Raw genomic sequence first — 27,145 nt, 5'->3', positions numbered from 1 at the left:
CACAATTGTTTTGTGATCCTACGTTCTCTTAATTTTTAAATTTTAGGTAATCAGAACTTCATCAAAGATTTAATAGAGTTTGACAAGGACAACATGTCTGATCGTGTCTTAAAGCGTATCGGCCAGTACTGTGCTCAACCAGACTTCCAACCTGACATCATTGGACGAGTTTCAGCCGCTGCACGGTCCCTTTGTCTTTGGGTACGAGCCATGGATGTGTACGGTCGTATCTTTAGAGTGGTTGAACCCAAGAAGCAGCGCTTGAATAATGCTACGTCTATGCTGGCTGAGAAGCAAGCTATTCTTGCTGATGCCAAGGCAAAACTTAAAGAGGTATGTAGTATAGCAAAATAACTTATGTTTTTAAATTTCTATTAGTATAATTACAAGAAGAAGAAGAATTTACATTAAAGGGAAGGTACACTATTGGTTATTGTCACAGACCAGTCTTCTCACTTGGTGTATCTCAACACATGCATAAAATAACCAACCTGTGAAAATGTGAGCTCAATCGGTCGTCGAAGTTGCGAGATAATAATGATTGAAAAATAAACACCCTTGTCACACGAAGTTGTGTGCTTTATGACTCAAATCCATGTGTCTTTAAGTTTCATGTTTTCTTGTAATGGTTTTCATTTTGCTGTTAAGCGCTTTTAGGAATGCCAATCCATATTGCGCTATATACTGATATAAATACTGTTTTATTATTATTATTTTTATTATTAATATCCTTTTCCAAGGTGACAGATAGAATGGAAATGCTCAAGAAGCAATATGATGAAAAGTTGGCTGAGAAGGAGCAGCTGCGTATTAAGGCAGAGCAGATGGAAATCAAATTAGAGCGAGCTGGAAAGCTGGTGTCTGGTTTGGCTGGTGAACGAGATCGATGGGAGGAAAATGTCAAGGTGAGTCAAAAGTAGATCATAAGATTCTGTTAAGGAAAGTACAGTGTCTACTTCACTCATACATTACCTGTAGAGTTTATAGGCCGGCAGGCGTTAATGCTGAGACTTTTACCACACAGCCCCCCTGGCGCCCCCCCCCCCCCCCCCACATTGCCCTGAGGCATTCCCACCTCATGACTTTCCTCTTTTCTTTTATTCATACAGAACTATCAATGTACATGATTTTCATCCCTAAAACTATTTTAATGAGTAATTAATTCCTGAACAGATACATGTAGGTCACTTTGTGAAAATGAAAGTATGAGTTTTGCCTGCAGAGCGCTTTGTACAAACCAATGTGTAATAGAGACTTATCAAGATAGGTCATTTTGTGAAAAAACTATGCTTCAAGTTAGGTTACTTTGTGAAATGCAAATTCTCACGCGCACCTGAAATGCGCGCTTTTGCACATACATTGTAGTATACCAATGTTGAAGTGGCGTATCTAGATAGGTCACTTTGTGAAAAGATAACTGGCAAGTCTAGTGATATGTCATGTTTACAAATTAGTGTAAACTATTATTAAATATTACGTATAAGGCACTGAAACTTGCACAAAATGTTAACTGAAATGAGTACATGTACATGTATGTCAATAATTCGGTAAAACCAAAAATATTTGCAAAAATACACAACAAGTGTTTTGAGTCAGTAAGGTCTGATCTTGGTACGAGCATGGAGGAAGGAAGAGAAGAAGCTCGTACAAACTTACAAAAACATTGTACTTTGGATACTCTTCTACAATTGCATGTACATGCACTAGTTAAGAAATGGCAATTAACACTTTATAGTACCTACTAAACAAGTTTTAACTTTTCATGAAATGTTTTGATTCTTTAATAGGAATTGGAGGAGAACATGGTGTTCTTAGTTGGGGATTGCTTGGTTGCTGCAGCCTTCCTCTCATACACGGGGCCATTCTTATCGGAGTATCGAGATCATCTGGTCAAGGAAGTATGGCTCAAAGAGGTAGGTTCTTCTTTGTCAATTCTCACATCTCTGTTTTTGATGTGTTTTCATATATAATGCATTTAAGCCACACAGTGTAATTAAAACATTGCCTAAAAAAGAGTTTTCTTCCGACCCCAATGGATCTAAACTCTGAAGTTTTTAACAGAAGTTTGTCACAATCCCTGCACTTTGTCACAAGAAATTCTCAGCTTACATTCTGTAAGCAGACCTTTTTTTCCAACATTTTTAAACAAGAGTATCACTTCAGAAAGAAGTTAAGATCTAGCAGAACACTTGGGAATTGCTCGTGTAACCTCTTGACGTAAATTCTCTTCATATTTCAGAACAAGTGAAAATGTTCGTGAAATGTTGCAAAAGTTCTGAATCCCTAATAAGGGATTGTGAAGGGATAGGATTAATCCTAGCATTTCGTTAAATCGGCAGCAGGCCTCTTTCCAGATTATTATTTTTACATTTCTTCTATTGATAAAATACCATAAATAAGTTTCTTTACCGTTTCTTTGTCAGGTTCGTAAGTTAAGCGTGCCATGCAGCCCAGACTTCAATTTTGCAACCTTCTTGTCCAAACCAACCGCCGTGCGCGATTGGAACATACAGGGACTACCTACAGATTCCTTCTCGACAGAGAATGGTGTCATCGTGACAAGAGGGAGCAGGTAATTGGATTGTGAACCTCTAAGGGTGCGTTCGTTTAGCTTCCCTGGGTGATCCATCCCCGGTCTGACCCCGGTACGTTCGAATAGCTTTTGACGTCATTCCAGGGGCTCACCCAGGTCAGCCCCCAGTGCCCCGCTTGTGGAGTGGGTCACTTGGGGTCTGGCCCCAGGTAAACGACGTCACCAAACGTGTACCTTTCCCTTTTGGTGGTTTGTTCATATGGAAGTGTCGTGGCCGAGCGGTTAAGAGCACCAAGTTCAAACTCTGGTGTTTCTGATCAGCAGAGTGTGGGTTCGAATCCCTAGCCGTGACACTTGTGTCCTTAAGCAAGACACATAACACATAGCCGTTGGTCCCATGTGTTGTGTAAAAGAACCCAGTGCACTTATCGAAAAGAGAAGGGGTTCGCCCCGGTGTTCCTGGCTGTGGCTGCTTAATGCGCCGTAGCACCTTGTAAACCCTTATCAGGTGCTAACTAATTGGGTCTCAGAATTCATCACTGCAATAACCTATCTTTCTGAAAGTTTGTATATACACTCAGCGCCTTGAGTACCTTGTTTGGTAGATACGTGCGCTATAGACGATGTGACCTATGTTTACATTCAAACCGCCCTCTGTTGACAAAACACTCTATACGTCATGTTTCGCTGGGCACTGAGTTGCGCAGTCACAGTAAGATTGCGTACACTTTCTAGCTGGCTGCCAAAACACAAAGGTTTTGCCCTGCGGTATGCGCGCGAATCATGTTATGGTTTTCGTGTGACGTCAGCGGTCACATCGTCTATATAAGACTTGATATAATTATATTATTATTATATGAATACTTACACGTTTGTTTGTCTATTTGGTTTTAGATGGCCCTTAATGGTGGACCCTCAAGGCCAAGCCATTAAATGGATCAAGAACATGGAGGGAAAGCGCAACCTGAAAGTGATTGATCTTCAACAGCATGATTACTTGCGTACTCTGGAAAATGCTATCCAGTATGGATTTCCTGTTTTACTACAGAATGTTCAAGAGGAACTCGATCCATCACTCTCTCCAATCCTCAACAAGTCAGTCATCAAAAGAGGTAAGTTACCAAATGTAACGCTAAAAACCCTTCAAACGTGGCTACCATTTTTTATGGTTCTTCAATTAGGGAATAACAGTACAAGGACCCGGTTTTCACTGCGTGGTAATGACCGGGACATGTAAGTGTTGGCTCCCTGTTAGAGCTTGAGTAAATTTCACTTGAATTAATATAGACTTTTTATATTTTTTACTTTGTTTCACATTAAAATAGGTGGTAGAATGATGATCAGACTTGGAGATAAAGAGTTAGAGTACAATCCAGACTTCAAGTTTTACATCACAACAAAACTAAGTAATCCACATTACACACCAGAGATTTCCACCAAGACTACAATCACCAACTTCGCTGTCAAAGAGCAAGGTCTGGAAGCTCAGTTGCTTGGCATCGTGGTGAGGAAAGAACGACCAGAGCTGGAAGAGCAAAAAGATGCGCTTGTCATGAACATTGCAGCAGGGAAAAAGAAACTTGTAGAATTGGAAGACGAGATTTTGAGGTACATGCAGTCTGAAAATGATTCAAGAGCTGTTCGTAGTTATTTCAAATGTGATAATAGTTTGTCCTGATGATTTTGTCAGCCTTTTGTTTTTATATTATGCAAAAAATCAGCTACATAATGTTGAATGTTGATTATCAAGAAATTATAATGTGACAATGAAGAAACACAATATCTCAGATGCCTTTGTGCCTTTTTGTTGTTGCGCAGACCAAAATGTAAGAATACGAAAGTGTGTAATTTTTATCTTAATTCCTATAAATAGCTAAAACTACATGAATATATATTGCTGTTTTAAAAGAATTTTCCCAACTAAATACATTAGTTGTCTGTAAATAAGAAGCAATGTTATAAAGATGATGTCAGTAGACCGTATTGAATATGACGTCACCGTTCAAATATTTGCCCTACAAGATGGCGTCTGCGAGCGTGTGCATGTGTGGGTGCTTGTGCCGTAGAAATCAAACGGAGAGTGCTGCATGTTTCTTTGATGTACGTTTAGACGCGCATCGGTTTTGACCTACAAGATGGCAACTTTCATAGCAGCAAAGGGGTTAATCAATACGGTCTATACTCCTATATCAGGTTGTTGAATGAAGCACAAGGGTCTCTTCTTGATGATGAACAGTTAGTCAATACCCTTCAAACATCAAAGAAAACATCGGAAGAGGTCGGTGAACAGCTCCAAGTCTCAGAGCAAACTGAAGCCAAGATTGATGCAGCTAGAGAGGTAAGCATTACCAATGAAGATCCCACATAATAAGTTCATAAAAATTCATCCACAAATTGTACACTTTTTACTAACGGTTTTGAGTTCAAATGATGTAAATTTTGTTTGATGCTATTTTTCTTCAAAACAAGGAACTCCTCCTGCGAATATGACACCTTTTTAGAGGATGAATTAAACCATAAAATCTTTGTTTAGTTGTTTTGTTTGCTTTACCAAGCTGTGAGTGTGGAAACACTCGAGATAGACATTGTTTGTGCATGAAGTGAATATTTATACATGGAAAGTTGTGCTCAGAAGTGATTGAAGTTAATCACAACCTAACTTTGGTTTGAGGAGTAGCAGGCAGGGCTGTTGTGGGCGCTTTTAGAACTAAAGGTTCAATTTGTACATGTACCTTAGTAAAATCTTGGTTTAAACCTCATTTGTTGTCTCCTGTAGCCAACTATCAGATGAAAACTTGCTCTTCTAGACTTAGCTCCAAGAAAATGAGTACCGCTAGGTTGAAAATACTTCTCCATGAACCGTAGTTGCCTAAATAGACTTATGCAAAGTTACATTGTTTGCTTAGATAATCAGTTTATAGACTTTCCAATGAAAATGTGTTATTTGCGGGATTAAGTTGTAAAATAAGATGTATACCTTGTCTTATTCCAAAGGGTTATCGCCAATGTGCTCAACGAGCATCCATCCTCTTCTTTGTCTTAAACGACATGGGACGTATTGATCCAATGTATCAATTTTCTCTGGACTCCTACATTGAGCTTTTCAATACTTCTATTGACAAGAGTCAACGAAGCCCACAGCTAGAAACAAGAATCTTGAATCTCAATGAGTACCACACTTATGCTGTGTATAGGTAAGCAATTTGAACATTATTGATAAGGACAAAGTATCTATTTGAAAGATCTCAGCTAAGTCATTATATATGAATGGCACAAAGATCGCAAATGTACACTGAAGTAAGGGTCAATTTTTGAGTTTCATCAGAATTGCAGTTTTGCATTGAGGTGTTCAGAATGAAAGGTGTGCTATTCCAAATGCACTTATTATCAAGAAACAATTGGGTGGGGGGGGGGGGCTTAAAAGGAACTTGTTTTGGTGAGCTCCTGATAACACATAATATTGCTCCCTTGTGTGCCATTAAGTCTTATCAAATAGATCAATGAAAATGTTGGTAACAAATCAACCTCCAACAGTTTCGCTATTCCTATTGATGGAGAGCGCATCACTAGGGTGTGTATAAAGCTTTGTTTATGACCAGTAAAAAGTGTTGAAGCATGGGCCTGACACGCAAGCTTGCACCTGTTCTTCTAAGACAGTTTCTTTGACGCGCACAGCATTCCCTTATGAGGAGTTGTTTATCTGAGGGAGGCAGAGGGCTTTACCATTTCATAGCTGGAGAGGTGTTGTGTTGAGAGAAATCATCAAACAATTATATTTTTTGCATTTATTTTACTTTTTGACCAAAAAGTGGTGAAGTTTTCGACCGAAAAGGTATTTATGAATGGGAATCAAAGTGTGTTGAATCGGTTTTCAACTAGTGGTTTAAAACCGACCCGCCGAGGCCTGGTTCTTGATAATTTACCTCGACTTCACCTCGGTAAAATTATCAAGAACCAGGCCTCGTTGGGATTTAACCACTAGTTGCACACATTGATTCCCTTATTTAAAAAAGAAAAGAGAGTTTGCCATTGACTTGTTAACACTTTACTTTTATGTTTAGATTCACATGTCGAGGTCTGTTTGAGAAGCACAAGCTCCTCTTTTCCTTTCAAATGTGTACCAAAATTTTGGAAGCTGCCGGTAAACTAAACATGGATGAATACAACTTCTTTCTACGGGGTGGTGTGGTAAGTTTATTGTGTTTGCTAGTTTTTCCTGTTTTTGTTATATATTTTGTTTTCTCTCTTAGTTTGGTTGTTTTCGAGGCATTGCATGGTGAGGTATCAATGTATATTATGTTTGCGGTAACACCATGTGTGTATCTACTTGCCAGGTAGAGTTTGTTCTTAGAGAACTGTCTTAGTTTATTCTACTGCCGCGGGGTAGATAAACGGAGGTTCGGGAGACTTCTCAATTCTGAAAAGAACTTTCTTTCGTTTTTAACTATTACCAGGGGGGATGGTATAGAAAATAGACTGGACTACTACTTTAGCTTATAGGATCGTAATTAACTGTACTGCCGCGGAGTCAGTTCTGAATTGGTCTCAACGTTTCGACTAGCTTGCTCTGGTCATCGTCAGGAGACTCCTGACCAGTTTTAGTTAGTTGGGTGCTTAATAGTTGGACAATTGGTCTTGTTCTTGGAACTGCAGAAAATCACATAGATTGTACAAAAGGAAGTATCCTAGCCCCAAAATATGTTAGTACTGACAAATATTGCGTAGTTATTTAAAATGATTTATTTTGTTACTTTGGAACATGTAGGTGCTGGATCGTGAAGAACAAATGGATAACCCATGCTCTGGCTGGCTCGCTGATGCATCTTGGGATAACATTACTGAACTGGATAAGTAAGTTCATTTTACATTTTTGTGTTGGTTTTTTTTTTGGGGGGAGGAGGTTTTGTGAATTTGTCTTGTCAGCGGCCATTATTTAAGGACATGAATTAGTAAAAACTTGTTTACAGTTGAACAGGTGCGTTTAAAATTTACTTTGATTCACCTACATGTAGTATATTTTGTACTCTGTGTTCTGCACTGAAAAGTTCTGACATAGACTTGAAGCGTACTTCAAGGGTCCCAAAAGATAATGAGGACATTGAGCTAGATTAGGGGAAAAAAAATACGTCTTACATTGCCAGTCTATCTAGTCTACTAACTGACTGTATGCCCACAGGTTATGTAAGGCTCACAAATTAGAAAAAAGAAAAGGTAACACTATCGATTTAAATATAAGAATCAACTTTAATAATAAATAAACTTATTTATTTTTGGGGATGATTTTTTTTTTATAGAGCCTGCGGACACGAGTCTTAGTTCCGGTGTCACGACCGTGGACTGCTGGCTATGAAAGCATGATAAACATTTAGGTTATTAACACTTAATATAATGTTTCAATCATGTCGTCAGTGTCTGTGTGTGCGTCAACAGAGCATTGGGATGGGGGTTATGATCTGCCGGCGAAATATCGTTTCATCATTTTACAACCGTTGTCACCAACTATAAATTGCTTTTTCAGCAAACCCTGTTTGTCAGCAAACCTTTTGTTTTACAAGCTCAATATAACGTGGAGGGAGGGGGTGGGGGGGGGGGGGCAAATCTACACTTTTCAAAAGTGGCGGGGGGGGGGGGGGTGGGCAATGGCTCCCCCTGTTCCGCCGCCAGTAGTCTGGACTATGTAGCTCAACAGAAGTTATGTTCTTTCTACTGCAAATTATAGTTAAAGGCCTTCCATTTTCACCCTAGAAATTTCTTGCTACAAGACTCAAATAAATACTAATACAACTGTTTAACTTTTCACTCATATTCTGCTTCTTCCTTTATTTGCATCTGTACCTACAGCAAGTAAGTATAGTTTCATTGTAGAAGTTTTTAATCAGTTTCAGTTTATGTTGCACAGCATTTGGTCTGTTTGTGTTTGATTTGATTATTATTACGATTGTTTTTACTTTCATTGCTTTAAATATTTTCAATGAGAAGTGTTTGAAACTGTCTCGATTCTGCATGTTTAAAACCTTTGTTTCACCACAACAGTTACGAAGAATGACTTTCGAAGCTCTCGTGGCTAATTTAACTTGACACCTTTAGAATTAAAAAGTTATTTAAAAATATAAAAGTAAGTTAAAATGGCTTGTTTGTTTTTGGTTTTAACAGCTTGTGTTTGATTTGTTTATTTATTACCTACATGTGCGTTTCACAAGTTGTCTTGAAATGCAAGGTGAAATAACTTTTTAAATTTCATGATGATGATTCCCTCCAGAGCGTATGTTATAGTGTTTTCATATGTAAGGAGTCAAAGGTTTCGTGGATTAAATAGTACAATTAGTTTGATTTATTTTTCTTGTTGTGATTATGGTTGTCTGAAATAATTATTTGGCAATTTTAATCTGAATGAAAGTTTGCGTTAATTTTGATTAACTCAATTTAGTTCCACTTGGTATATTTCCTTCTAAAATAATGCATTTACACATGCACAAAAAAAATGCTTTTGGTTCTTATATGGAGTTTTGGAATCTGAATAAGTGTGTGTACATGTAAAAACATGCACAGCCACAAATGAAACAAAGTGCTTTGCAGCTTTGTTTTTTTTAAACATGATTACATAGGATGATGAAACTTTTCAGGTTAGTTGGATGACGCGTGATTATCGAATGCTAAATGGTGAGGTAAATGTTTTTTGTTTCCTTTAAATACCTTTTATGTTGTGTAGTATGTTTAGTAATATTGTTTAATTGGCTTTAAAGTTTGAGCCTGCCACTGTTGCTGAGATCCAAAGGGTTATTATGAAATCTCCTTCAAAATCCTGCGAGCTGGATCCAGTGTCAACATCCATGATGAAGCAAAACATTGATATATTTGTACCCTATATCACTGATCTTGTCAACGAATCACTCAGTTCCGGTTGTTTCCCCGATAGCCTCAAAGTTTCCTACATCAGGCCGCTCATCAATAAACCAAACCTGGACAAGGATGTATTCAAAAACTACAGATTAGTTGCAAACTTAAAATATCTTGGAAAAGTCATCGAACGAGTAGTCTCATCACGCATTTCTGATCACATTCATGCTTTCAACCTGTCCGACAAGTTCCAGTCAGCATACAAGCCTTTCCCGGGGACAGAACCTGTACTACTCCGTGTGAGCAACGATATTCTTTCTGCAATGGACAATGGTAACCTTACAGCACTAGTCCTGCTAGACTTGAGTGCTGCTTTTGACACTGTTGATTATAACATCCTTCTCTCTTGGCTCCAGATTCACCTTGGCATAGAAGACACGATCCTAGCATGGTGCAAATCGTATCTCTTCAGTAGAACTCAGCATGTATGTATTGGCACCGCGATATCCGACCCTGTTGTTTTGAACTACTCTGTGCCACAGGGGTCTGTACTCGGCCCGCAGTGGTTTACACTAAACACTTTACCGGTTTGTGACATCATCCTGAAATTTAATCTGAATTACCATGTCTATGCAGACGACACTCAGCTATACATCACGTTTAAATCTTCTCAAGAAAACGCCAATGCATCTGTTGCAAGACTTGAAAAATGCATCCAAGCGATTCGGCGTTGGACACAACAAAACTTCCTGAAGTTGAATGATGATAAGACAGAGTTCCTTCTATTTGGGTCATGTCAACAGTTAACTAAGGTTTCAGTGCCATACATCTCCATCGGTGATGCTCAGATAGCTCCCTCGCTGCAAGCTCGGAACTTAGGGGTTATTTTTGATTCATCGATGACACTTCAACCACACATAAACAACATCGTTCGTCTGTCATCATACCACATCAGGAATATTGGTAAGATTCGTAAGTACTTGGACAAAAGTGCCGCTGAAAAGGTCATTCACGCATTTGTTACTTCTCGCCTTGACAATGGCAATGCTCTTCTCTACAGTCTTCCTAACAACCAGATTTCCCGACTTCAACGCCTCCAAAATACTGCTGCCCGCATTGTGACACTGTCTAGGAAATCCTGTTCTATCACCCTCATTCCGAAACAACTTCACTGGCTCCCTATCTCTCAACGAATCATCTTCAAACTGATGCTCATTGTCAAGAAAGCACCTAATGGCAAGGCTCCCCTCTATATTTCTGAACTTCTTCAAGTTAACACTCCATCAAGGAATCTTCGATCAAGTTCCATGCTTCTTCTCATTAACCCAAGTCTCAACACTCATGGGGAGACAGGTCTTATTCTTCAGCTGCGCCACGCATTTGGAACTCTCTACCACTCAATCTTAGACCTTGTCTTTGTACCACAACACTCAAATCTCTTCTCAAAACTTATCTTATGTCACAGGTTTTCAAGGACTACTTTTGTTGTGTCTGTTTTTCTTTGTTTTGTTTTGTTTTGTTGTTGGTTTTTACTGCGCCTTGAACACCCAGCAGGGTGGATACGTGCGCATTACAAGTCTTATTGTTATTATTATTTAAAGAAAATATGTGTTGAAACCAAGAGGGTAGTATCTAAAGTAAATCTTCTTCTTCTTCCAGGTTGGCTAACTTTCATGGCTTAGTTCAGTCATTTGAACAGTATCCACGTGACTGGCATGTTTGGTATACAAGTTCAGAGCCAGAGACGGCTCCTCTGCCAGGTATGAAAAGTTCTTAAACTCAAACCGTTTGAAAATAATGATAGTAGAAAGCGTACCTTAAAATATTAGTTGCGTATTAGGTGCTGTATTTTTTTAGAAATGAGACTGTAAGGGCATTCCAGAGCTTTAGGGGCATCATCAGAAATAAAGACACTGCCCCTAAGGTAGGTTTGGTACAGTAAATAGGGTAGTCCAGAAGACTGTAAGGGCATTCCAAAGCTTTAGGGGCATCATCAGTAATAAAGACACTGCCCCTAAGGTAGGTTTGGTACAGGTAATAGGGTAGTCCAGAAGACTAAGGGCACTCCAGAGCTTTAGGGGCATCATCAGAAATAAAGACACTGCCCCTAAGGTAGGTTTGGTACAGTAAATAGGGTAGTCCAGAAGACTGTCAGGGCATTCCAGAGCTTTAGGGGCATCATCAGTAATAAAGACACTGCCCCTAAGGTAGGTTTGGTACAGTGTCATTTTTGTGCAACTTCATTTATTGTCAATAATCGAGGATCCAGAAGACTGTCATTATAAGAACTATGTAATCTTCCCTATTTATTAGTATGCTGTTTTTTGTTGTTCACAGGGGAATGGGATAGCTCCTGTAATGAACTGCAACGTATGCTGATAATAAGATCGCTACGTCCTGACCGTGTCTCATTTTGTGCCACTTCATTTATTGTCAATAATCTAGGATCCAAGTAAGTAAAGACACACAAGTTGAAATCTCTGCATTTTATGCAAGTATCTGTTATTTTCTCCATCTCCAAGAGTGGTGCGAGTTATTAGAAAGTTGTGGAAACATCTTTTAATAGCCTTCCAGCCAGAAAATGTTCCTTGCATCTTAGTCAAATTCCACTACTGTGATAATGATGAATGTTTATCCATGTGAATTTATTTGTATGTCAGTTTTATTTGTATGAGTTAAATTTGTTTGATCCATTGTGTTATTTGCTTGTTGTGTGACTAGGTTTGTGGAGCCCCCAGTTCTTGACATGAAAGCTGTTTTGGATGATTCCAACACTAAGACACCCCTTATATTCGTTCTCACAACTGGAGTGGTTAGTATTAAATACACTTCTTTAATAGTTATAATTATTTGATAGTTATAATACTTATAAAGTTGTTTTAAAGGGAAGGTAATTGTCAAAGACCATTGTTCTTACTTGGTGTATCTCAACATATGCATAAAATAACAAACCTGTGAAAATTTGAGCTCAATTGGTCATCAGAGTTGGGAGAAAATGAGGAAAGAAAAAACACCGTTGTTAGACGAATTTGTGTGCTTTCAGAAAGGAATAACAGACTTTATTGAGAAATAACCTCATTTTCAAAAACTACGTTACTTCAGAGGGAGTCGTTTCCCACAATGTTTTATACTACCAACAGCTCCCCAATGCTTGTTACCAAGTCAGTTTTTAAGTTAATATTTGCTTTGAGTAATTACAAAACGTGTACCTTCCCTATAAAAGAGTATACAATGTTGTCCATGTAAATAAACAACCCATGTAACCAACCTAAACAAGTTCTTCAAGACAGCACTAGCCTTATCGACGGCTGACTTGCTAATTTAAAGCCATTTTGGATTTACAGCTTTTGTTTCCTGTTGACTTTGCACGAACTCCCTGTTCTAGTATAAATTTAACTGTATACAATAATTCAACAAGTCTATTGCCCGATATTCCCAGCATCAATACACACACAACCACACTTCCCGAGTTTCCAGCCTGTCTTTCAAAAAAACCTTGTACCTTGCATTTTTTCAGTTTCAAGAGCAAAAACAAAGTTTTCTTATTTGATTTTTAGTTGGTTGACAGGTTAGTTTGAACATTTAAGCAGAAGAAAACATATCAGGTTGCAGGTTAAGTGGTAACTTGGAAGTATGAAATCGTAATAATATGTTTATTATTTAAATCATTCACACCTCTATACCTGTAACGCTGCATTTAAAGGATTTGGGTACTTTTTCAAAATGTCCATAGATTTCATTAAACTTAGAGGGTTTGAAGATAATGATAGTGGAAAGCTACCCTTCAAATATTACTTACTGAGGTTGTGTAGTTTTTGAGAAATGAGTAAAACAATGTCATGAAAATATTATTGTAAATGGTTAAAATAATTTTCATCTCATGAGACGAAAATTATTTCCATGACATTGTTTTACTCATTTCCCCAAAACTACTGCACCTCAGCATGTAATATTTTCAGGGAAGCTTTCTACTATCATTATCTTCAAACTGTGTAAGTTTAGTGTAAATCTGTGGACATTGTGTTTTTTGTCCTACAAAAGTTACATAGACCCTTAAAATAAAAACTGAAATAAAAACTGCTTGTTTTTTTTGGGTTTCTTTTTCAATTTGACTATAGGATCCAACGAGTATGCTTCTTCAACTGGCAGAGCAGAGTGACATGGCACACCGATTTCATGCACTTTCTTTGGGTCAAGGGCAGGCACCAATTGCAACGCGGATGATTAAAGAAGGTGTTCGAGAGGTGATGCTTGCCATTTTATAGGAAGTTTATTCAAATATGAAACAGTAGAGTAAAACCATTCCCTCCAAAAAAAATGAGTTACCTGCTTATCTTGCTACTAACGCTCCCTTAGATCTCTTCCTAAATCAAGTGGTTAACGCACATATTCCCTGTTTGGGATGTTGCTGAAACTGTTGTTGTTTAAGCTTGGGTGATATCGATTTATTTTATTAACGATATATCGGCGACAATATATCGCGGTCAGTTAAATGTGACACCATCAGTCTTCAAACTCCCTTTGAAAGTTGTAGAAGAGACAGTCATAGCATAAGAGAGGTGTTCTAATGACCTATTCTTCTGGTTTTACTCCAAATCTATGGGGTGCATGATGTCTCAGCTAAGAAATACAACGCGATATTGCTATATTTAATCGATATCGCGATATATCGATATTTCGATTAAAACCAAATCGATCGGATATCGAAATCGTTTCCAAGTTAATATCACGATATTCGATAATATCGTGATATCGCCCAAGCTTATTGTTGTTTTCACACTATAAGGTTATCTTACGGAGTACTTTCAAATATAGTGTGATATTTGAAATTTGACATCTTAACACCAACCCCTAAAAAGCTAAATGTTTTTTGTGTGTGTCTTATTTATTGTAGGGTAACTGGGTGTTTCTGGCCAACTGCCATTTATCGTTGAGCTGGATGCCTGCATTGGCCAAGTTAGTTGAACAACTGCAAGTAGAAGAACCACATCCAGATTTTCGACTGTGGTTAAGTAGCAGCCCACACCCTGAGTTTCCAATCTCGATCTTACAAGCTGGAATAAAGATGACCACAGAACCACCTAAGGTGAGCAATTCTTTTTTACATTTGCTAATTGCTCATTTTGACATCTGCTAGTTGCTCATTTTTACATTTGCTAATTGCTCTTGGTTCAATGCATATTGATGGAGCGATTTCTTGTATTTTTAATATTTCTATTTTTATGGGTTTAGGCCCTATATACAAATCTAGGTCTGGTTTTTTTTTTGGTTTTTTTATGCAAGTCGCCTGACACACAAGGCCTGAAGGCCACTTCAAGGTGTGGGCTACAATTATTTTTTCCAGAGGCCGTTGCCCACACCTTGAATTGGCCTTCAGGCCTTGTACGTCAAGCGTCTTGAATAATACAAATAAAAAAAATTAAAAATACAACATTGAGCATATTGCCATCACTCTATGATTTCTTGAATTGTGTCTGTCTGGCTGTTTGTTAAGCCAGCTGTCCTCACATCATCAACATCTCAATTGAGGAATAAAATCTGTTCAGAATTGACCAATCTAGACAAATCTGAAAATGCATTCTGTGTTGCTGCACGCAGCAGAGTAAACAAAAATACGATTATTCAGAATTTAACAACAAATCTGGATGCCGATGAAGTAAGCCAGATTCGGGGAACTCAATAATTCACATAGTTGCAATACTGGTCTTTTTTTTCTAAACATCTCTGACAACTCTTACTGTTAAATGTGTTCGATGGAATGGGCAAAACTTTTGATTTAAAAGAGAGTATTTGTTAACATAGGAATTGGTTTCTTTATTTTATATTTCAGGGAATAAAAGCCAACATGAAGCGTTTGTACCATCTGGTGACAGAGCAACAATTTGTACGATGTCAGAAGCCCGAGAAATACAAGAAGCTTTTGTTTGCACTCTGCTTCTTTCACTCTGTTCTCTTAGAGAGACGCAAATTTCAAATGCTTGGATGGAACATCATGTACGGCTTCAATAATTCTGACTTTGAGGTGAGTAGTCTTTATTTTGTTATGAAATCTACTACATGAAAACAAACTTATTTAGTATCAAAGGAAAAGTCAAGGATAGCATAATTTATAATAGTAGTTAATAATAGTTTTTTCCGGTAAAGACCAGTAGTATTGAGATAAGTTTGTGATACATTTCAAATTTTCTTTTTTTGTGCAAAAGCTTGGACAATATTTTGTTTGAACACTGCCAATGTGACACTTTGATAACAACGACAGCTGTTTAAAACTAGCCCTTTTTCGCTCCTTTCTCCTTATCTTTTCTGATTAATTATGAAGTATTATATAACACCCAAGCAGATCCTTGCCATTTAATTGGAGGATTGTCCGTCACGTGATAGCAAATAAAAGTACTATTGCACGCTGAGTCACTCTCGTTGTGCTCCTTGTGAGCTTGCAACCATTTTGCTCGCATGGAAAACATGTGTAAATAATGGGGAAACAATTCTAAGGTGAAATTTGTGTGTGGTGTTTTAAAATTTTAATTTCTCCAAAAGTTTTATGTACAATTCAGTTTTTGATAGTACTAAAATTTCATCATTGACAATGTTGTTCCTTCCATTTGAATGTACATAAGTAGGATTTGAACTTTTGTATGATGGAAACACGATGTAGAAAAGGCTTGCGGTAACACCATGTAATGACTATCTCTAATGAGTTGGGGTGGTTCTGAAAAGAGCCGTTGGTCTCAACTCGACGTTTTGATCCGTATGCTCTGATCGTCTTCTGGAGAAAGCTGGACTCTTATGCTGCATGCTGCTTAAATGTAAATAACTAGCAAAAGATAAAGTGAGGTCTGATAAAAGAATTGTTGTCCAATATTAGTATACACTTCATTCTGATTATACGCTAGGTCTCTGAGAATTTGTTGAGTATCTACCTGGATGAATATGAAGAGACGCCGTGGGACGCTCTCAAGTATCTCATCGCTGGAGTCAACTATGGAGGACATATCACAGATGACTTTGATAGACGTCTTCTTATCACCTACATAAATGAGTATTTTTGTGAGGCTGTGCTTACAACAGCATTCTACAAGTGAGTAACTTTTGATACTGTTAGTGTTACAATATTCTTTATACCTTTTAAAGGCAGTGGACACTATTGGTAATTACTCAAAATAATTATTAACATAAAACCTTTCTTGGTAACAAGTAATGGGGAGAGGTTGATGGTATAAAACATTGTGAGAAATGGCTCCCTCTGAAGTGCCATAGTTTTCGAGAAAGAAGTAACTTTCCATGAATTTTATTTCGATACCTCAGATTTAGAATTTGAGGTCTCGAAATCAACCACCTAAACACACACAACTTCCTGTGACAAGGGTGTTTTTTTCTTTCATTATTATCTCGCAACTTCGATGACCGATTGAGCTCAAATTTTCACAGGTTTGTTATTTTTTGCCCATGTTGAGAGACACCAACTGTGAAGGCTAGTCTTTGACAATTACCAATATTGTCAACTGCCTTTAATAAATAAATCAGAAATAAATTGATAGTTCTAGTCAAACTAATACCTCACATTGCTCATGTGACCTGTTATGTTTACATTTTCTATAATTCTACTCAACAACTTTCCAATAGGTAATTGTGATTTCAAATGTTATTAAGTTTACTTGACACAAATAATTTTATCAAAATTAAGTAAATAAATTGTATAAAAAGTTTGAAAACATTGTATGAATGTTGATTATATATTCCAAACACAGGCTGTCTTCATTGCAGACTTACTACATTCCAAAAGATGGGCCTCTACAAACTTACAAGGTACAACAACTACATTGTATTTGTGTTCTTTAAAATTAATATTCTTAATCCCCGATGCAAATTTAACATCTATTAAATCGTTTGCAGTACCCGTTGGTAAAACATAGGATTCGAACTCCCTCTAGCTACCGGGCAATCTCGGTGGTCTAGTTGGTATGACACTGCTCTAGAATTGCAAAGGTCGTGGGTTCGAATCCCACCCGAGTAAAATGCCTGTGTTTTTTTTCACAGAACTCGGGAAAGTACTTAGTGAACAGTGCTACACACATCGGTGTATATGGGTGAAAAAATCAAAAAAATTAATATTCTTTAAAATTGTTGTGGTCTTTTCCAGTGTGTTTGTCACTAGAGTAAGATATTATCCTTTAAATAATATGGGAATAATAACAACTCTAAAAAATTTCTGCTGCTCTTCAAAAGATTGACATTCAAACTTGTATCAACATGTAATATAATTGACACTAGTGAAGTACATGTAGGACATCCTTTTGCATGAAGTCATCAAGGACACCGGGGGTGGATTTCACAAAGAGTTAAGACTAGTCTTATCTCGACTTAGGACAAGTTACTCGTCCTTACTTAAGACTAGCTCTAAGTTTTTGATATCTCTTAGGATCAGTCCTAAGTTAGGACTAGTCCTAACTCTTTGTGAAATCGACCCAAGACACTTAGTAGGACCAGCAGCACTCCTTTAATACCAAAGTACATGTAGAACTAACCATCATATTGGCCAATTCCGATTCCTATAGTTTCACTTCAAGTTTTGGGGTGTTTGTATTGACTAAAATGGATGTGTTGTACAGGTTCTTCATTATTGCAAAGTTTTCTGGTGACAGTCATTTGCTTGAAAGCTGCACTTTGTTAGGGCAACCTACAAGCTAAAAAACACATCAGTCTCACACCTAACCAGCTAGTATTTACTACTTACAACCAGCTAGTATTTACTACTTACATGTCCATTGGGAATGACATAAAAACAACAAGCAGCCTGAACGGCATGTTGTGTGTTTTGCTGTAATGGCGAAGCTAAAGACAAAGTTTAGTGCACAACCAATGCTGTTGCTATGTAGGGAACTTTCCTCCAATCAGAGGCGCTGGCGGGGTCAGTTAGACCCAAATGAACACAAGCCACACCGTGACCCTGTCTACTCAACATGACCCTGTCTACTCAGGGATCGCATTGTAAAAGCCAAGCTGCACTTTGTGTTACTGTTTGTTTGTATACAAACTGTAAGGGATGCACGCATGGTTCCCGTGTTTCATAAACCTGATTAAAGGCCCGGTCACAAAGGCCCCGTTAACGAAAACGAGAACGATAAAAATGCACACCCCCGATTGGTTGAATGAGCGTGGGCGTATTCTGCGTGGAGCATTTCATACAATCGAGGGCGTGCATTTTTTTCTTTCTCGTTATCGGGGCCTGTGTGACCGGGCCTTAAGTATGCACTTAATCCTCCTATATTACTGGACCTACATGTTTATATGATTATTGTTGTCATCAGGAGTACATCAGCATGCTGCCTGGTGTAGACCATCCGGAAAGTTTTGGACAACACCCAAATGCAGATATTGCGAGTCAAATTACTGAGACGAGAATGTTATTCGATACACTCTTATCACTTCAACCGCAAGTGTCAGTCAAACAAGGAGAAAGCCGAGAGAGTAAGGTAGGACTTAAGTTATCAGGATTTCCCAACATTCAAATCTTTCTGAAAGATTTTAATCTCAACAGGAATTCCATTTTTTGTTTTACTGTTAGTACTTTGTGCATGATTCGGTGATAACCCACAGTGTCCTCTTTGTTGGCACAGTTCAACACAATTACTCATGTGGAACTGTTATCTACATTATTTTGGGTTGGAACAAAAATGACAAAGTATTGTATATGAAGCTCGATCACAAATGAATATGTTTAACCTTGTATAGAATAGAATAGAAAAAAATAGAATAGAATAATGTTTTATTGTCACTTGTAAAAAACAAATATTTGTACAGTGAAATTCGTTTTGGTTTTGAGTGTCTAAAAATATGTTACATAAAAATTACACTAAAAATTTACCATTTATACAAAAATACATCGAAATATAATATTAACATCTCTGAAAAGTATTACAATATACAGGCGAAATACAAAAGATAAAAACAGGAAAATTGAATTAAAATCAGAAACAGACATTCATGATTAAAACCTGTCATTTAGAACACGAACAGCTGTGGAATAAAAACTCTGCAAAGTACGGTTGGATCCAGGTTTAATTGAACGGAAACGATTCTTAGATCGCATGGGCTGAAAGAGGTCATGTGCCGGGTGAAACTTGTCATCTACTATAGAGAGGGCTCATTTTTTAACTCGAGAGAGATACAGTTCATCAAGCGATGGAAGTTGGCAACCTATGATTTTAATTTTACAGTATGACTGTGACAGGTATCCAAACTAGATTAACTTTAATTGAATGTGTAAACGGAGAATCCTAACAGACACTACTACACTAATAGCAACTGAAATTAAAAATGTTTCTGTCCTTGTGATTTTATATCATTAGGTCCAGAAGCTTGCCGTTGATGTTCTAGAGAAAATTCCACCTGATATAGACTATGAAGGCACAGCAAAGATCCTGAAAGATGACCCATCTCCACTCAATGTCGTCCTACTTCAAGAGGTATACATATTCAAGAAGAAAATCAAAGATTGCAATTTGCTAAAAAATGAAAAATTTGTAATTTTCTTTTTTTTTATCCTCTGGTCTTGCCTGCAGCGCCACAGCAAAAGTTTATTAAAGGATGTGACTCTACAACTTTATCAAAAACTCATTTTGACGTGCTGTTTGGCTGGAAAATTTGTGTGTTGCAAAGTCAGCACTGGATGAAAAATTTATAAAAGCTGATACATTTTGTGGCCTTAGGGACTTAGGTTAGCAAATATTGCTTGGAAAGTGCATTGTTCATAACAAGTTTTTATTTTATCATCAATCATCATTTATGGCATTTCCAGTCATGTAAATTTTGTTGACTTATGAGAAATGATTGATAAGTCATACTTTCTGAGCTCATAATGTTTTACGCCTGGTAGAGATATTAGCCGTGCAATATAGGTTTTTATCACCACTCCATTCTGCAAACCTGATTGGAGGATTAGCGCGTACTTGAAGAAAACGATCTGTATACAGCATCAGCTAACCATGGCCTTTATGCTTCATTTCAGATCCAACGATACAACACCCTCCTGCAAATTATTCGATCTTCTCTAGTCGATCTTGAGAAAGGTATTAAAGGTTTAGTTGTCATGTCATCCGACTTGGAGGAAATCTTCAACTGCATCAACGATGCAAGAGTTCCGGCAATGTGGGAGAAGGTACAGTGTGTAGTAACATTCAAGTTTGTTCAATGACGATTAGATGTAATAATTGCATCAAATATACCATTAAGAAACACTGTTCATTTTTAAGGGAAGGTACACGTTTGGTAATTACTCAAAAACAAACATTAACTTCAAAACTGACTTGGTACCGAGCATTGGAGAGCTGCTAGTAGTATAAAACATTGTGGGAAACGACTCCCTCTGAAGTAACATAGATTTTGAGAAAGAGGTAATTTCTCATTAAAATAATAACAGATTTCTAGCTACTGTAGGAGTCTTTTGTTTCTATCTGATAGCACACAAATTTGTGGAACAAGGGTGTTTTGTTTTCTCATAATTTTCTCGCAACTTTGATGACCAATTTAGCTCAAATTTTCATAGGCTTGTTATTTAAACTATATAAGCTAAACAGTTCAGCATCTTTGCAAAGGGCGCCCTCAACATTAAACTTTCACACATGAAAACACAAAATAAAAATGACTTAGAAATCCTGCGGATTGAAATCAAACAAATGCTAACTTGTGGTAATACAAGCTGTTGTAATAAACAATTCCAATGTAATTGTCTTTTATTCAGGCCTACCCTTCTTTGAAGTCACTCGGTTCATGGACTCGTGATCTTGTGCTGCGTGTGGACCAGTTTGAGAAGTGGGCAAGCACTGCACATCCCCCAGTCATCTACTGGATGTCTGCTTTTACCTTCCCCACTGGGTACCTCACTGCTGTATTACAAACCTCAGCTCGACAGAATAATGTGAGCATTACAATTGCATTCTATCAACAAACTCAGCCTGAATCCAAAGCTTTTAAATAAAGACACCTTTTGGGGCCTGGAACCCCTCAACCTATCATTGCTGGTTGTTGGAATGGTGTCCTGTTCCTACTAATAGACCGTATTGAATAACCCCTTTTTGTTATGAAAAGTCGCCATCTTGTAGGGCAAACCGTATACGCGTCCAAACGCGTACATCATCGAAGCACGCAGCACGCAACATTCCCGGTTTGATTTCTACGGCACATGCACGCACACACACGCACAGACGCCATCTTGTATGTCAGATATTTGAGCCGCGTGACGTCACATTCAATACGGTCTAAACATTCTTTTCTTGTTTATAAAGTTAAGATCAAATTGTTTGGCAAACTATAATGTAGATGTTTAGTTATATTCAGTGGTACATGTATACTAGCTAAGAAGGCTAGGAATCAGTTAATAATTTTAATAATAATAATAATAGTTGATATTTATATAGCACTTTATACACCCGAAGGGCATCTCAAAGCGTTGAAACATACAGTATTTCCTGCAAGGTATGTGGGACTAGGTTTGGAATTATGAGATCAACATGTACATGTACTCCATGACATATCACCATGTAATGGTTTACAAGGTGCTGTGGCGCAATATGCCTCCAATCCAGCCAGGAACACCGGGGTAAACCCCCTTCTCTTTGCGATAAATGCACTGGGTTCTTTTACGTGCTTTACACAACACACGGGACCAACTGCTTTACATCCCATCCGAAGGACGAAGCAATGGTTAAGTGTCTTGCTAAAGGACACAAGTGTCACGGCTGGGGATTCGAACCCACACTCTGCTGATCAGAAACACCAGAGTTTGAATTAGGTGCTCTAACTGCTCGGCCACGACACGGCCACCAACTGAATCATAATGTAGCTAGAAAGGCTTGGAATTTATTGAATCGTCTTCAAAAGGCAAGGAATCAAATCTAGCCTTACCATGAATTTTCACGTGGGTATTTTTGTCCATGGGTTTGCACGAGTTCCATCCTCTGTTAGTAACCAACAATACTCTATTCTCTACTTTGTTTTCATTTGCAGATTTCTGTTGACTCTTTGTCATGGGAGTTTGTGGTGTCTACAGTTGATGACAATAACATCATGGAGCCCCCGAAGGATGGAGTATACGTCAAAGGACTGCACCTTGAGGGAGCAGGTTGGGACAAGAAAAATGCATGTCTGGTCGAGGCAAAACCAATGCAGTTGGTTTGTCCCATCCCAACCGTCCACTTCAAACCTGTCGAGAACAAGAAAAAGAGCGGAAAAGGTTTGTTTCACTTCTTGCATCTGACTATTAGTTATCAGCAAAAAGAGTACACCAGCCATCGATTTCACAAAGAGTTAGGACTCGTCTTATCTCGAGTTAGGATGAGTAACTCGTCCTAACTTAGGATTAATCTTAAGTCTGCATGCTACAGTGCAGGGTTGGGACTCGTCCTAAGTCCTAAGATTAGTCTTAAGTTAGAAAGAGTTTTGTGAAATCGACGGCAGGACAGTTACATTCACATTTGTTAAATAGGTCCCATGTTTAAATAAAAGAAGAAGACCATAGCCGACCACAGCATACCGAATACCGCAAACACCTTCAACTGTACCTTTTACTTGAGGTTAAGCGCAGTGCAAACAAGAAACCTGATAATTTAGGGGGGGGGGCGCATTGGATGGAGAGGATCAATCAATGTTTTCAAATGCAATATAATCATAATGATGGCATCTGCCCCCTCTGGGCAGACAAATAAAGAAGTGACTGAAATACAAGTACGACTTGTAGACGACCTCAAGTCGACTTGTTGCCCGACAATTTGGGCATTTGTGAAATTGGAAGCGTCAGAAAATATTTGCGGTAACACCATGTGTGTATCTACTTGCCAGGAAGAGTTTGTTCTTTGAGAACTGTCTTGCTTTATGGATGCGTCAACATGGTGATATTTTATTTTATTTGTATCATGATGTTGAGGTGCCTATTTGCAATTATTTATGGGCTTTACCTTTGTTAATTTCAGTGAGGGCAAAATCAGCGCCCCTGTGTATCAGTAGTCCACATTTTGCAAGTTTAAAATTAACATAAATTAATGTATTTTCTTTGTAGGGATGTATTCGTGCCCCTGCTATTACTATCCTAACAGAGCAGGCAGCACTGGACGAGCTTCTTATGTTGTCAGCATTGACCTCAAGTCAGGAGCTTTTACCGCAGACCATTGGATCAAGAGAGGTACTGCACTTCTCATGAGTTTGGAGTATTAATTTTTTCTTAAGTTGGCCATCTCACTGTTACCTTGTTTTATAAATGTAATCCTCGACAATTTTGTTCATTTAGTACGACGTGTTTTGCTGTATAAATTATACATCCAAAACAAAAAGTATTAATAAGTAACAGTTCAGCATTCATTATTAATCGTATCCTGTTGGTTTCGATAGAGACAAAGCAAAAACTTACTGATTATGTAACACAAATGGGAAAGAATATAATTTATTCTAATTCACAACGTGCATCATTTGAAACATAGTCTTTTTAAAAATTGTTGCTAGAGGGCGCTTTTAAATATGGGGACATCCTCGAACCTACATTCTCAAAGAATTCTCCTCACTTATGATTCATACAACTGTACATGACTTGAAGGAAAAGTCCAAACTGGGTTTTGTCTGAGTTCGAATCCTACCCAATAGCCATATAGTTTACAAAAGGGCAAACATTTTTAATTTACATCAAAAGTTCTGGAGATATGACAAATTGTCATTCAGTTTGTAAATACAGTTATTTTATGTAATGTAATTCCATGCCTTTATAGATAATAATCTGTCGTTCTTTCATAATTTGGTGAAATTTGTATGAGGCTCTCCAAGTCAAGTCTAGAATATCCGTACAAGATAATTTTAAAATCAACAGTCATATCTGTGCAAGCTTTGATATAATAGTTCGGAATATAAAATTATCTGTTAACCAATTCTGTGCGAAAAATATATATTTGGTTTTTTTTCCACTGGAAAGATAAATAACTGAAAAACGGAAAAGAAAGTGAAGCTGTTTGCTGAAACAAAGCTTGTTTGCTACAACCTCTAATTAACATGTTAACATGTGTTGACATTGCAACGTACACTGTGCTGTGACTGTTTTATTTGCTACTATTATGGATTTGAAGTAGTGTGATTGCTGTTACATTTATGTATGTTTGCTTAAAGGGAAGGTACACTATTGGTAACTGTCAAAGACCAGTCTTATCACTTGGTGTATCCCATCATAAGCATAAAATAACGAGCCTGTGAAAATTTGAGCTCAATTGGTCATCGGAGTTGCGAGAAAAAACACCCTTGTTGGATGAATTTGTGTGCTTTCAGATGACTTCTAGCTAGCAGATTTTTATTATTTCAGTGAGAAATTGCCTCTTTCTCAAAAACTATGTTACTTCAGAGAGAGTCGTTTCCCACAATGTTTTTTTACAAAACATTGTGGGAAATTATAAACCATAGTAACAACAGCTCCCCAATGCTCGTTCAAGTCAGTTTTTAAGTTAATATTTGTTTTGAGTAATTACCTAACGTGTACCTTCCCTTTAAGTGTTTTTCTACAGGAATGTGCACAGAAACAGAGTAGGAGAATCTCTGTAAATCAAACTTAGTTAAAGATGTTGAACTTCCAGTTTTTATTTACGAACGATATTGTTTAATGTTATTATTCCTGTATGATGCAAATCTTGCTTCTTTTGTCACTGTAAGAGTTTTGTCAAGAAATGCTTATCCACATTAATGCATACAGTAAAGTGATAAGAAAATAAGCTGTTTTGCCCATTTCGTTTAATGTGTTAATTTTGAGAACTGTTTTTGACAAAAATTAAGACACTTACATGAGTACAAAAAGAATTGACAGAGATAATTTATCAGGACATCGACTAATAATTTTATTGTTATTTAATGCTATTCTGTTATTGAGAACACTATCAATTTTGACTCCAATTGACATTAAATCATTGTTTTAATCTACAATAAAATAAAGCATTGGAGAAAATGCTTTAACAAATTTATGATTTGTCAAAGGTTTATTTGCGTCTAAATCAACTACTGCAATCATAAAACCTGTGAACTTGTCAAATTTTGCCTTAACATGTTCACTAGGCTACAGCCTTGTGAATTTGTCAAATTTAAATGTGTTCACAGAACTTGTCAAAAATTTGACAGGTTCACAAGGCCTTGTGAACATGTTCATTCAAATTTGACAAGTTCACAAGGCAAATTTACAAGGCTATAGCCTTGTGAACCTGTCAAAATATTTTAAATGTGTTCACTAAGTTATAGCCTAATTTTGAATGTGTTCACAAGGCCTTGTGAACTTGTCAAATTTTTCCTGAACATGTTCACAAGGCTACAGCTTTGTGAACCTGTCAAAATATTTTAAATATTGTCAAATTTTGAATGTGTTCACATGGTTATAGCCTTGTGAACTTGTCAAATTTTGAATGTGTTCACAAGGCCTTTTGAATTTATCAAACTTTGCCTGAAAATGTTCACAAGGCTTGTGAACCTGCCAAATTTTACCTGAACATGTTTACAAGGCTATTCTATTGAGCTTTTCGCTCTAAAATGTACCACAAGGCTAAGTGTTCACTATAGCCTTGTGAACACATTTAAAATATTTTGACAGGTTCAAAGGGGCTATAGCCTTGTGAACATTTTCAGGCAAAGTTTGACAAGTTCACAAGGGCTTGTGAATTTAAACTATTTTGACAGGTTCACAAGGCTTAAAGCCTTGTAAACATATTTAAAATATTTTGACAGGTTCACAAGGCTATAGCCTTGTGAACTTGTCAAAATATTTTAAAGGCTATAGCCTTGTGATCTTGTCAAATTTTGAATGTTTTCACAAGGCCTTGTGAACTTGTCAAATTTTCCCTGAACATGTACATCCTTGTGAACCTGTTAAAATGTTTTAAATGTGTTCACAAGGCTATATGCCTTGTGAACTTGTCAAATTTTGAATGTGTTCACAAGGCCTTTTGAATTTATCAAATTTTGCCTGAAAATGTTCACAAGGCTTGTGAACCTGCTAACTTTTGCCTGAACATGTTCACAAGGCTATTCTATTGAGCTTTTCGCTCTAAAATGTATCACAAGGCTATATATAGTTGATAAAAGTGCTGGCCTCACCCCCTATGATTATTTCCAATTTTCGGCCAATAAAAGGATGCCGTTCGTATACGTCACGGGCATGCACGTCGAGCAAGGCATGCTGGGGAAAAATGGTGCGGCGAGATCCAACACCCCTGGGAAAGAGGTTTATGAACCCCTTTACTTCCCGCGGCCATTTTCTTTCTGAGCCGCGTGTATCGTTTGTTCACGTGTGTGAGGTGAAAAAGCAGATTTTCTGCAACTATTTACATCGAAAACCGACATCAAAATTCAACAACTCCCACGATGAGAACTGCACGGATGTTCATAGAATCTTCATAATCAGGTAAATGATTCATGTGTTGATACAAAAGGGGAAATTTGAGGGGGTTTCTAAGACAAGATTGTCTTGGCAATATGTTACACTAACAGTCAAACCATTGTCAGCTAATGATACCCAAGACAAATCGAAGAAACATAGAACCACTGAATTCTCGCTCAATACAAGTGAGGAAAATATTGTTAGGGACGGATAGACCCACATTGATTTTGCTGATGAGTTATAACGCTTTGCACTACACGGTTTTTGTTTCTCCAATTCCTTCAATGCAAGTGTTAAGAGTTAAATCGCAGGGCGCATACTATTTGTCTTTGAATTGTTTTCTTGTGTGTTGGGAATTTGATTTGACGACATGAAGTACTGTACATGTC

At 37.6% G+C, this 27,145-nt stretch overlaps 1 protein-coding gene and 1 non-coding gene across 2 annotated transcripts in view; both read left to right on the top strand.

The window, feature by feature from the left end:
- The window catches only part of LOC139946612 (dynein axonemal heavy chain 2-like), a 78,310-nt gene extending 52,970 nt beyond the window's left edge, over positions 1–25,340 (top strand). Inside the window, exons 58-81 of the mRNA XM_071944326.1 lie at positions 47–333; positions 741–905; positions 1,788–1,913; positions 2,424–2,572; positions 3,428–3,645; positions 3,859–4,141; positions 4,727–4,871; positions 5,528–5,727; positions 6,595–6,721; positions 7,299–7,384; positions 11,030–11,130; positions 11,708–11,822; positions 12,092–12,182; positions 13,489–13,614; positions 14,265–14,456; positions 15,201–15,392; positions 16,264–16,448; positions 17,119–17,176; positions 18,679–18,843; positions 19,720–19,836; positions 20,379–20,528; positions 21,111–21,287; positions 22,376–22,601; positions 23,424–25,340. Of these exons, the coding sequence (XP_071800427.1) occupies positions 47–333; positions 741–905; positions 1,788–1,913; positions 2,424–2,572; positions 3,428–3,645; positions 3,859–4,141; positions 4,727–4,871; positions 5,528–5,727; positions 6,595–6,721; positions 7,299–7,384; positions 11,030–11,130; positions 11,708–11,822; positions 12,092–12,182; positions 13,489–13,614; positions 14,265–14,456; positions 15,201–15,392; positions 16,264–16,448; positions 17,119–17,176; positions 18,679–18,843; positions 19,720–19,836; positions 20,379–20,528; positions 21,111–21,287; positions 22,376–22,601; positions 23,424–23,578 (3,836 nt within the window). The 3' untranslated portion in view covers positions 23,579–25,340. The remainder of the gene's footprint in view (positions 1–46; positions 334–740; positions 906–1,787; positions 1,914–2,423; positions 2,573–3,427; positions 3,646–3,858; positions 4,142–4,726; positions 4,872–5,527; positions 5,728–6,594; positions 6,722–7,298; positions 7,385–11,029; positions 11,131–11,707; positions 11,823–12,091; positions 12,183–13,488; positions 13,615–14,264; positions 14,457–15,200; positions 15,393–16,263; positions 16,449–17,118; positions 17,177–18,678; positions 18,844–19,719; positions 19,837–20,378; positions 20,529–21,110; positions 21,288–22,375; positions 22,602–23,423) is intronic.
- Positions 17,313–17,386, top strand: Trnas-aga (transfer RNA serine (anticodon AGA)). Its single transcript has one exon. It is a non-coding gene; the product is annotated as a tRNA-Ser (tRNA).
- Positions 25,341–27,145: the final 1,805 nt, after the last annotated feature.

The sequence above is a fragment of the Asterias amurensis genome, chromosome 13 (genome assembly GCF_032118995.1).
Source record: "Asterias amurensis chromosome 13, ASM3211899v1".
Classification (NCBI taxonomy): domain Eukaryota; kingdom Metazoa; phylum Echinodermata; class Asteroidea; order Forcipulatida; family Asteriidae; genus Asterias; species Asterias amurensis.
The sequence above is the reverse complement of the archived record's forward strand: the minus strand, read 5'-3'. Positions and strand labels throughout refer to the sequence as shown.